General features: G+C 42.0%; 1 protein-coding gene across 1 annotated transcript in view; it reads left to right on the forward strand.

Annotated features, from left to right (window-relative positions):
* The window catches only part of LOC124020765 (attractin-like), a 187,728-nt gene that overhangs the window by 119,284 nt on the left and 55,323 nt on the right, over positions 1-13,121 (forward strand). Inside the window, 1 exon segment of the mRNA XM_046336026.1 lies at positions 12,432-12,525. Coding sequence (XP_046191982.1) covers positions 12,432-12,525 — 94 coding nt within the window.

A 13,121-nucleotide genomic window follows, 5' to 3' on the forward strand; every position in this document is an offset into this window, starting at 1 on the left:
TCGCTAAATCAGCCCGGCCATTTACGGAGTGGGATTTCATCAAAAACTGCATGATTAAAGTTTGTGACGAAGTTTGCCCAGAAAAAAGGCAACTCTTTTTAAATGTGAGTCTGAGCAGAAACACCATTGCCGAGAGAGTAGACCAGTTGTCCATCAATCTAAAAGAGCAGCTTGTGAAAAAGGGAAAATATTTCATTGCATATTCCTTGGCTGTGGATGAGAGCACGGACATTTCTGACATTGCCCAGTTGTCAATTTTCATCCGCGGAGTGGACTCCAGCCTAAGCGTGACAGAGGAGTTTTTGGCTTTACGTCCTATGCATGGCACAACTACGGGGCATGATTTGTATGAAGAGGTGTCAAGATGTGTAAATGAGATGGAGCTGCCTTGGGAAAAACTCGTGGGTTTGACAACCGACGGAGCACCTGCGATGTGTGGACACAGGAGCGGACTGGTGGGGAAGATACGGGAAAAGATGCAAGAGGAAAACGCGACAGGTGAGCTGACAGCTTATCATTGTATCATACACCAGGAAGCGTTGTGCGGTAAAGCCTTGAAAATGGAGCATGTAATGAGCATCATCACGCGCACAGTTAACTTTATCAGAGCCAAAGGTTTGAATCACCGCCAGTTCAAGGCATTTCTGACGGAGTTAGAAACGGAGCATGGTGATTTGCCTTATCACACAGAGGTGCGATGGCTAAGCCAGGGAAAGGTGCTTCAAAGATGTTTCGAGCTTCGTGAGGAGATTTGTCTGTTCTTGGACAGCAAAGGGAAAGACACAACACAACTCCGAGACGAAATGTTTCTGTGTGAAATGGCTTTTCTGTGTGACATTACGAGTCATCTGAATGCAATGAACTTGCAGCTGCAGGGTCGGGATCGTGTCATCTCTGATATGTACAGTACAGTGAAGGCATTTAAAACCAAACTGTGGGAGACGCAGATGCGGAAAGAAAATTTGAGCCACTTTCCCAGCTGCCAGACCATGAAAGAGAAGCTCTCTACCAGTGCGTTCCCGAGCGCACAGTTGGCTGATAAAATAGGTATGCTTGCCGCTGACTTTCGACGCCGATTTGCTGACTTTGAAGCACAAAAAAGCAGGTTGGAACTGCTCGGTAACCCATTTGCTGTTGACGTGGAAAGCTCACCACCAAACCTCCAAATGGAGTTGATTGACCTCCAATGCAATGATGCACTGAGGGCAAAATATGCGGCAGTGGGTGCTGCGGAGTTCGCCCGTTTCCTCCCCGACACAATGCCCCAGCTGCGCATCCAGGCTGCTCAAACGTTGTCTATGTTTGGCAGCACATACCTGTGTGAACAACTGTTTTCTTTGATGAACTTGAACAAAACATCACACAGAAGTCGACTTACTGCTGAACACCTCCACTCAATTCTGAGGATTTCCTCAGCTCAGAGCCTTACCCCGAACATTGATGAACTTGTGGAAAAGATGGGACACCACCAAGTATCACCCTCAACCTCAAACAAGTGAACATTACTGTGCAATCACATATTTAGAGTTTTTACTCAGTTCAAGTTTAAAAGTTAAAGTTTAATATTTGTTTTCACTGCATGTTACTTCTCCTTAAACAAAGTGTTGTTTTTGATTAATAGATTTTTGCACTTTATTTTATTGTATTTCAATCCAATTATATTTTAAAAATATTTCAGTTGAGTGGATGATAGAAAATTGCTATTATTGTTTTTTTCTTTGAAGTAAATTTAGCCCACTTTTGCTAAAATAGAAAATATAGGCTACTGATGGTGCCTTGAATACCGGTTTCTTTCATTTAATGTTCATGTTATGGGGATTTTTATATAAAGGAAATTTGTCTTTTGTGTCTGTTAAAATTAAAGATTACTGACAGAGCCATAAGAAAATATTGCTTTATTTATCTGATCATATTGGAATATATTTGTTAGGTTTTCAGTAGGTTCAATTAGGTTCACTAGACTATATGCGTCATTTAAAACATTTTCAATGAACATTCGAACAGTCCGGCCCTCGGCTTATAGCTAAATTTTTTATTTGGCCCTCCGTCCATTTGACTTTGACACCCCTGGATTAGAGTATAAATGTGTTATGACCTCATCAGGTCTCATTACTGAACGCCGCAAACCCTTAGATATCTGCACCAACCCTAGAATCATGAATCAGCGATATACTAATTAGCTTAAATATTTATTTACTAACTAACTTAATCACATAATTACATAAACACACACACAATAGGTCATACATTGGTTACTACGTGATGCAAAGAAAAAGTCCCTAGCGGACGAAACTGATATGACGGCTTGGTAGACAAAGGGAAGGGCGTGGGGACCGCTCAAGAGCAAGAAACTTATAGCTGATAACTACACTCATAGAGAATAACTACACTGAGAGAGGATAACTACACTGAGAGAGGATAACTACACTGAGACGATAACTACACTGAGAGGATAACTACACTGAGAGGATAACTACACTGAGAGAGGATAACTACACTGAGAGGATAACTACACTGAGAGAGGATAACTACACTGAGAGGATAACTACACTGAGAGGATAACTACACTGAGAGAGGATAACTACACTGAGAGAGGATAACTACACTGAGAGGATAACTACACTGAGAGGATAACTACACTGAGAGGATAACTACACTGAGAGAGGATAACTACACTGAGAGAGGATAACTACACTGAGAGAGGATAACTACACTGCGAGGATAACTACACTGCGAGGATAACTACACTGAGAGGATAACTACACTGAGAGAGGATAAGTATACTGAGAGAGGATAACTACACTGAGAGGATAACTACACTGAGAGAGGATAACTACACTGAGAGAGGATAACTACACTGAGAGGATAACTACACTGAGAGGATAACTACACTGAGAGAGGATAACTACACTGAGAGAGGATAACTACACTGAGAGAGGATAACTACACTGAGAGAGGATAAGTATACTGAGAGAGGATAACTACACTGAGAGAGGATAACTACACTGAGAGAGGATAACTACACTGAGAGAGGATAACTACACTGAGAGGATAACTACACTGAGAGGATAACTACACTGAGAGGATAACTACACTGAGAAACCTCTGGTTTGTCCATCAGAGATCAAAGTCGTAGGTTGTTAGAATGGATACTTCAGAGTAGAGGTCTACTGATTATGATTTTTCAATGCTGATCCTGATACCGATTATTGGAGGACCAAAAAAAGCCGATACTGATTAATCGGACAACTTTTTATTTATATATATATATATATATATATATGTGTGTGTGTATATCAATTACAACAGTACTGAATGAGCACTGAACACTTTTATTTTAACTTAATATAATACGTAAATAAAATCTATTTAGTCTCAAGTAAATAATGAAACATGTTCAATTTGGTTTAAATAATGCAAAAACACAGTGTTGGAGAAGAAAGTAAAAGTGCAATATGTGCCATGTAAGAAAAGCTAACGTTTAAGTTCCTTGCTCAGAACATGAGAACATATGAAAGCTGGTGGTTCCTTTAAACATGAGACTTCAATATTCCCAGGTTGTTGTTATTATAGGAATTATAGGACTATTTCACTCTATGCCATTGGATGTTCTTATAGTATATAGTAATCTCGGGAGTTGATGGGCTTGAAGTCATAAACAGCGCAATGCTTGAAGCACAGCAAAGAGCTGCTGGCAAAATGCAGTAAAGTGCTGTTTGAATGAATGCTTGCGAGCCTTTACTTTGTCATTATGGGGTATTGTGTGTAATTGGGTGACAAAAAAATCAATTGAATCTGTTTTGAATTCAGGCTGTAACACAACAAAATGTGGAATAATTCAAAGGGTCTGACTTTCTGAAGGCTCTGTGTGCATGCTGAGTCACTATTTAACTTGTTCTTTGAAAAATAGCATGGTATTTGTTCAAACACAATTTTCTAAATTTTTTATAAGAACAGGCAGCAAACTGATTGTTCACCTGCAGCTCCCTTCCACGCCTGTGAACACACACTCCTTTAGGCTTTGGTTAAAGACATGGCAAATAGGGGTGGTAATACAGTCTGCTAGTATTCTCTATAGGGGTGGCAATACAGTCTGCTAGTATTCTCTATAGGGGTGGCAATACAGTCTGCTAGTATTCTCTATAGGGGTGGTAATACAGTCTGCTACCATCCTCTATAGGGGTGGCAATACAGTCTGCTAGTATTCTCTATAGGGGTGGCAATACAGTCTGCTAGTATTCTCTATAGGGGTGGTAATACAGTCTGCTACCATCCTCTATAGGGGTGGCAATACAGTCTGCTAGTATCTCTATAGGGGTGGCAATACAGTCTGCTACCATTCTCTATAGGGGTGGCAATACAGTCTGCTAGTATTCTCTATAGGGGTGGCAATACAGTCTGCTAGTATTCTCTATAGGGGTGGCAATACAGTCTGCTAGTATTCTCTATAGGGGTGGTAATACAGTCTGCTACCATCCTCTATAGGGGTGGCAATACAGTCTGCTAGTATTCTCTATAGGGGTGGCAATTCAGTCTGCTAGTATTCTCTATAGGGGTGGCAATACAGTCTGCTAGTATCTTTATAGGGGTGGCAATACAGTCTGCTAGTATTCTCTATAGGGGTGGCAATACAGTCTGCTAGTATCTTTATAGGGGTGGCAATACAGTCTGCTAGTATTCTCTATAGGGGTGGCAATACAGTCTGCTACCATTCTCTATAGGGGTGGCAATACAGTCTGCTAGTATTCTCTATAGGGGTGGTAATACAGTCTGCTACCATCCTCTATAGGGGTGGCAATACAGTCTGCTAGTATTCTCTATAGGGGTGGTAATACAGTCTGCTACCATCCTCTATAGGGGTGGTAATACAGTCTGCTACCATCCTCTATAGGGGTGGCAATACAGTCTGCTAGTATTCTCTATAGGGGTGGTAATACAGTCTGCTACCATTCTCTATAGGGGTGGCAATACAGTCTGCTAGTATTCTCTATAGGGGTGGCAATACAGTCTGCTAGTATTCTCTATAGGGGTGGTAATACAGTCTGCTACCATTCTCTATAGGGGTGGCAATACAGTCTGCTAGTATTCTCTATAGGGGTGGCAATACAGTCTGCTAGTATTCTCTATAGGGGTGGCAATACAGTCTGCTAGTATTCTCTATAGGGGTGGCAATACACTCTGCTAGTATTCTCTATAGGGGTGGTAATACAGTCTGCTACCATCCTCTATAGGGGTGGCAATACAGTCTGCTAGTATCTCTATAGGGGTGGCAATACAGTCTGCTACCATTCTCTATAGGGGTGGCAATACAGTCTGCTAGTATTCTCTATAGGGGTGGCAATACAGTCTGCTAGTATTCTCTATAGGGGTGGCAATACAGTCTGCTAGTATTCTCTATAGGGGTGGTAATACAGTCTGCTAGTATTCTCTATAGGGGTGGCAATACAGTCTGCTAGTATTCTCTAGGGGTGGTAATACAGTCTGCTACCATTCTCTATAGGGGTGGCAATACAGTCTGCTAGTATTCTCTATAGGGGTGGCAATACAGTCTGCTAGTATTCTCTATAGGGGTGGCAATACAGTCTGCTAGTATTCTCTATAGGGGTGGCAATACAGTCTGCTAGTATTCTCTATAGGGGTGGTAATACAGTCTGCTACCATCCTCTATAGGGGTGGCAATACAGTCTGCTAGTATCTCTATAGGGGTGGCAATACAGTCTGCTACCATTCTCTATAGGGGTGGCAATACAGTCTGCTAGTATTCTCTATAGGGGTGGCAATACAGTCTGCTAGTATTCTCTATAGGGGTGGTAATACAGTCTGCTACCATCCTCTATAGGGGTGGCAATACAGTCTGCTAGTATTCTCTATAGGGGTGGCAATACAGTCTGCTAGTATTCTCTATAGGGGTGGCAATACAGTCTGCTAGTATCTTTATAGGGGTGGCAATACAGTCTGCTAGTATTCTCTATAGGGGTGGCAATACAGTCTGCTAGTATTCTCTATAGGGGTGACAATACAGTCTGCTAGTATTCTCTATAGGGGTGGCAATACAGTCTGCTAGTATTCTCTATAGGGGTGGCAATACAGTCTGCTAGTATTCTCTATAGGGGTGGCAATACAGTCTGCTAGTATTCTCTATAGGGGTGGTAATACAGTCTGCTAGTATTCTCTATAGGGGTGGCAATACAGTCTGCTAGTATTCTCTATAGGGGTGGCAATACAGTCTGCTAGTATTCTCTATAGGGGTATCAATACAGTCTGCTACCATCCTCTATAGGGGTGGCAATACAGTCTGCTAGTATTCTCTATAGGGGTGGCAATACAGTCTGCTAGTATTCTCTATAGGGGTGGTAATACAGTCTGCTACCATTCTCTATAGGGGTGGCAATACAGTCTGCTAGTATTCTCTATAGGGGTGGTAATACAGTCTGCTACCATCCTCTATAGGGGTGGCAATACAGTCTGCTAGTATTCTCTATAGGGGTGGTAATACAGTCTGCTACCATCCTCTATAGGGGTGGTAATACAGTCTGCTACCATCCTCTATAGGGGTGGTAATACAGTCTGCTACCATTCTCTATAGGGGTGGCAATACAGTCTGCTAGTATTCTCTATAGGGGTGGCAATACAGTCTGCTAGTATTCTCTATAGGGGTGGCAATACAGTCTGCTAGTATTCTCTATAGGGGTGGCAATACAGTCTGCTAGTATTCTCTATAGGGGTGGTAATACAGTCTGCTACCATCCTCTATAGGGGTGGCAATACAGTCTGCTAGTATCTCTATAGGGGTGGCAATACAGTCTGCTACCATTCTCTATAGGGGTGGCAATACAGTCTGCTAGTATTCTCTATAGGGGTGGCAATACAGTCTGCTAGTATTCTCTATAGGGGTGGCAATACAGTCTGCTAGTATTCTCTATAGGGGTGGTAATACAGTCTGCTAGTATTCTCTATAGGGGTGGCAATACAGTCTGCTAGTATTCTCTATAGGGGTTACAGTCTGCTACCATTCTCTATAGGGGTGGCAATACAGTCTGCTAATATTCTCTATAGGGGTGGCAATACAGTCTGCTAGTATTCTCTATAGGGGTGGCAATACAGTCTGCTAGTATTCTCTATAGGGGTGGCAATACAGTCTGCTAGTATTCTCTATAGGGGTGGTAATACAGTCTGCTACCATCCTCTATAGGGGTGGCAATACAGTCTGCTAGTATCTCTATAGGGGTGGCAATACAGTCTGCTACCATTCTCTATAGGGGTGGCAATACAGTCTGCTAGTATTCTCTATAGGGGTGGCAATACAGTCTGCTAGTATTCTCTATAGGGGTGGTAATACAGTCTGCTACCATCCTCTATAGGGGTGGCAATACAGTCTGCTAGTATTTCTATAGGGGTGGCAATACAGTCTGCTAGTATTCTCTATAGGGGTGGCAATACAGTCTGCTAGTATCTTTATAGGGGTGGCAATACAGTCTGCTAGTGGTCTATAGGGGTTCAAGGACAGTCTGCTAGTATTCTCTATAGGGGTGACAATACAGTCTGCTAGTATTCTCTATAGGGGTGGCAATACAGTCTGCTAGTATTCTCTATGGGGTGGCAATACAGTCTGCTAGTATTCTCTATGGGGTGGCAATACAGTCTGCTAGTATTCTCTATAGGGGTGGTAATACAGTCTGCTAGTATTCTCTGGGGTGGCAATACAGTCTGCTAGTATTCTCTATAGGGGTGGCAATACAGTCTGCTAGTATTCTCTATAGGGGTGGTAATACAGTCTGCTACCATCCTCTATAGGGGTGGCAATACAGTCTGCTAGTATTCTCTATAGGGGTGGTAATACAGTCTACTACCATCCTCTATAGGGGTGTAATACAGTCTGCTACCATCCTCTATAGGGGTGGCAATACAGTCTGCTAGTATTCTCTATAGGGGTGGTAATACAGTCTGCTACCATTCTCTATAGGGGTGGCAATACAGTCTGCTAGTATTCTCTATAGGGGTGGCAATACAGTCTGCTAGTATTCTCTATAGGGGTGGTAATACAGTCTGCTACCATTCTCTATAGGGGTGGCAATACAGTCTGCTAGTATTCTCTATAGGGGTGGCAATACAGTCTGCTAGTATTCTCTATAGGGGTGGCAATACAGTCTGCTAGTATTCTCTATAGGGGTGGCAATACAGTCTGCTAGTATTCTCTATAGGGGTGGTAATACAGTCTGCTACCATCCTCTATAGGGGTGGCAATACAGTCTGCTAGTATCTCTATAGGGGTGGCAATACAGTCTGCTACCATTCTCTATAGGGGTGGCAATACAGTCTGCTAGTATTCTCTATAGGGGTGGCAATACAGTCTGCTAGTATTCTCTATAGGGGTGGCAATACAGTCTGCTAGTATTCTCTATAGGAGTGGTAATACAGTCTGCTAGTATTCTCTATAGGGGTGGCAATACAGTCTGCTAGTATTCTCTATAGGGGTGGCAATACAGTCTGCTAGTATTCTCTATAGGGGTGGCAATACAGTCTGCTAGTATTCTCTATAGGGGTGGCAATACAGTCTGCTAGTATTCTCTATAGGGGTGGTAATACAGTCTGCTACCATCCTCTATAGGGGTGGCAATACAGTCTGCTAGTATTCTCTATAGGGGTGGCAATACAGTCTGCTACCATTCTCTATAGGGGTGGCAATACAGTCTGCTAGTATTCTCTATAGGGGTGGCAATACAGTCTGCTAGTATTCTCTATAGGTGGTAATACAGTCTGCTAGTATTCTCTATAGGGGTGGTAATACAGTCTGCTACCATCCTCTATAGGGGTGGCAATACAGTCTGCTAGTATTCTCTATAGGGGTGGCAATACAGTCTGCTAGTATTCTCTATAGGGGTGGCAATACAGTCTGCTAGTATCTTATAGGGGTGGCAATACAGTCTGCTAGTATTCTCTATAGGGGTGGCAATACAGTCTGCTAGTATTCTCTATAGGGGTGACAATACAGTCTGCTGGTATTCTCTATAGGGGTGGCAATACAGTCTGCTAGTATTCTCTATAGGGGTGGCAATACAGTCTGCTAGTATTCTCTATAGGGGTGGCAATACAGTCTGCTAGTATTCTCTATAGGGGTGGTAATACAGTCTGCTAGTATTCTCTATAGGGGTGGCAATACAGTCTGCTAGTATTCTCTATAGGGGTGGCAATACAGTCTGCTAGTATTCTCTATAGGGGTGGCAATACAGTCTGCTAGTATTCTCTATAGGGGTGGCAATACAGTCTGCTAGTATTCTCTATAGGGGTGGTAATACAGTCTGCTAGTATTCTCTATAGGGGTTGCAATACAGTCTGCTAGTATTCTCTATAGTTTCCCATCTAGGTTGTCTGTATCTGGTGCCAATACAGTCTGCTAGTATTCTCTATAGGGGTGGCAATACAGTCTGCTAGTATTCTCTATAGTGTCCCATCTAGGTTGTCTATATCTGGTGGCAATACAGTCTGCTAGTATTCTCTATAGTTTCCCATCTAGGTTGTCTATATCTGGTGGCAATACAGTCTGCTAGTATTCTCTATAGGGGTGGCAATACAGTCTGCTAGTATTCTCTATAGGGGTGGCAATACAGTCTGCTAGTATTCTCTATAGGGGTGGCAATACAGTCTGCTAGTATTCTCTATAGTTTCCCATCTAGGTTGTCTGTATCTGGTGCCAATACAGTCTGCTAGTATTCTCTATAGGGTCCCATCTAGGTTGTCTATATCTGGTGGCAATACAGTCTGCTAGTATTCTCTATAGTTTCCCATCTAGGTTGTCTGTATCTGGTGCCAATACAGTCTGCTAGTATTCTCTATAGTGTCCCATCTAGGTTGTCTATATCTGGTGGCAATACAGTCTGCTAGTATTCTCTATAGTTTCCCATCTAGGTTGTCTACATCTGGTGGAGTATCATTATTGATGGATAACAATAGTTGTTCCACCTCTCCCACACTAACTTGACCAAATTGAAAACAGCAATCCTTCTCTTTCATTATTAGATCCTCAATACACAAATATGATGTTTGACTGTTCAGTGTTATTTCACTTCTGTTTGTCCACTTCACCAGTGAAATAGTCATTGAAATTATTGGCTATTTCAAAAGGTTTGGTTTCAAATGACCCATCAACTTCAATGAACGATTGAGATCTTGGCGGCCTGCTTGGAGCTGTGGTTCTTGGGGAAGAGCAGGACCTGCTGTCCTGGTGGTCTGCTTGGAGCTGTGGTTCTTGGGGAAGAGCAGGACCTGCTGTCCTGGTGGTCTGCTTGGAGCTGTGGTTCTTGGGGAAGAGCAGGACCTGCTGTCCTGGTGGTCTGCTTGGAGCTGTGGTTCTTGGGGAAGAGCAGGACCTGCTGTCCTGGTGGTCTGCTTGGAGCTGTGGTTCTTGAGGAACAGCATGACCTGCTGTCCTGGTGGTCTGCTTGGAGCTGTGGTTCTTGAGGAACAGCATGACCTGCTGTCCTGGTGGTCTGCTTGGAGCTGTGGTTCTTGAGGAAGAGCAGGACCTCCTGTCCTGGTGGTCTGCTTGGAGCTGTGGTTCTTGAGGAAAGCATGACCTCCTGTCCTGGTGGTCTGCTTGGAGCTGTGGTTCTTGAGGAAGAGCAGGACCTCCTGTCCTGGTGGTCTGCTCGGAGCTGTGGTTCTTGAGGAACAGCATGACCTGCTGTCCTGGTGGTCTGCTTGGAGCTGTGGTTCTTGAGGAACAGCATGACCTGCTGTCCTGGTGGTCTGCTTGGAGCTGTGGTTCTTGAGGAAGAGCAGGACCTGGTGGTCTGCTTGGAGCTGTGGTTCTTGAGGAAGAGCAGGACCTGCTGTCCTGGTGGTCTGCTTGGAGCTGTGGTTCTTGAGGAAGAGCATGACCTGCTGTCCTGGTGGTCTGCTTGGAGCTGTGGTTCTTGAGGAAGAGCATGACCTGCTGTCCTGGTGGTCTGCTTGGAGCTGTGGTTCTTGAGGAAGAGCAGGACTTGCTGTCCTGGCATTCATGTGGTTCTCATGAAGCTCACATGCCAGATGATGAAACACTCTTGTTTATTTTACACCTGTTGGTCTGCTTGGAGCTGTGGTTCTTGGGGAAGAGCAGGACCTGCTGTCCTGGAGGTCTGCTTGGAGCTGTGGTTCTTGAGGAACAGCAGGACTTGCTGTCCTGATGAAGCTCACATGCCAGATGATGAAACACTCTTGTTTATTTTACACCTGGTGGTCTGCTTGGAGCTGTGGTTCTTATACCTGTACATGGTGTGTTGCTCTACCTGGATTTTAGCTGGAGTATCTTCCTTATACACATCAGAACAACATACTGTATGTTTTACACATTCAACAAAAGAGTCCTGAGAAATCATGTTGCATGATCTCTTCTGAATGACTTTAGGCCTTGGGTAATGTGGCTTCCCTTCTTTTTGTCAGTGTAACTGTTCATTCTATAATCACCCATGATTATTATATTGATGTGATAATGTTGTTATATTGATGTGATAATGTTGTTATATTGATGTGATAATGTTGATATATTAATGTGATAATGTTGACATATTAATGTGATAATGTGGATATATTCATGTGATAATGTGGATATATTCATGCGATAATGTGGATATATTCATGTGATAATGTGGATATATTCATGCGATAATGTGGATATATTCATGTGATACTGTGGAAATATTGATGCGATAATGTGGATATATGCATGTGATAATGTGGAAATATTGATGCGATAATGTGGATATATTCATGTGATACTGTGGAAATATTGATGCGATAATGTGGATATATTCATGTGATACTGTGGAAATATTGATGCGATAATGTGGATATATTCATGTGATACTGTGGAAATATTGATGCGATAATGTTGATGTATGCACGCGATAATGTTGATGTATGCTTGTGATAATGTTGCTATATTCATGTGATAATGTTGATACATTTATGTGATAATGTTGTGTTACAGCATGTCAGTTATATTAATGTGATAATGTTGATATATGAATGTGGTAATGTTGATATATGAATGTGGTAATGTTGATATATTCATGTGATAATGCTGATATATTAATGTGATAATGTTGTATTGCAGCGTGTGCCAGTTATATGAATGTAATAATGTTGGTATATGAATGTGGTAATGTTGATATACTCATGTGATACTGCTGATATGTTAATGCGATAATGGTGATGTGATATGTTAATGTGATAATGTTGGTATATTCATGTGATGATGTTGCTATGTTAATGTGATAATGTTGATATCTTAATGTGATAATGTTGCCGTGATAATGCTGGTATATTCATGTGATAATGTTGATATATTAATGTGATAATGTTGATATATTAATGTGATAATGTTGACGTGATAATGCTGGTATATTCATGTGATAATGTTGACATATTAATGTGATAATGTTGTATTGCAGCGTGTAAGTGTAATGGCCATGCCGGTGTGTGTAACACAAACAACGGGAAGTGTTTCTGCACCACCAAGGGCATCAAAGGAGACCGCTGTCACCTGTAAGTACACTACAGGAGATATTACACACTACAGGAGATATTACACACTACAGGAGATATTACACACTACAGGAGATATTACACACTACAGGAGATATTACACACTACAGGATATATTACACACTACAGGAGATATTACACACTACAGGAGATATTACACACTACAGGAGATATTACACACTTAGTATATACATACTGTCACCTGTAAGTACACTACAGTAGATATTACACACTTAGTATATACATATTGTCACCTGTAAGTACACTACAGTAGATATTACACACTTAGTATATACAGTAGATATTACACACTTAGTACATACATACTGTCACCTGTAAGTACACTACAGTAGATATTACACACTTAGTACATACATACTGTCACCTGTAAGTACACTACAGTAGATATTACACACTACAGTAGATATTACACACTTAGTACATACATACTGTCACCTGTAAGTACACTACAGTAGATATTACACACTTAGTATATACATACTGTCACCTGTAAGTACACTACAGTAGATATTACACACTTAGTATATACAGTAGATATTACACACTTAGTATATACATACTGCATACTTAGTACG

The sequence above is a fragment of the Oncorhynchus gorbuscha genome, unplaced genomic scaffold, assembly GCF_021184085.1.
Source record: "Oncorhynchus gorbuscha isolate QuinsamMale2020 ecotype Even-year unplaced genomic scaffold, OgorEven_v1.0 Un_scaffold_904, whole genome shotgun sequence".
NCBI classification, from domain to species: Eukaryota; Metazoa; Chordata; class Actinopteri; order Salmoniformes; family Salmonidae; genus Oncorhynchus; species Oncorhynchus gorbuscha.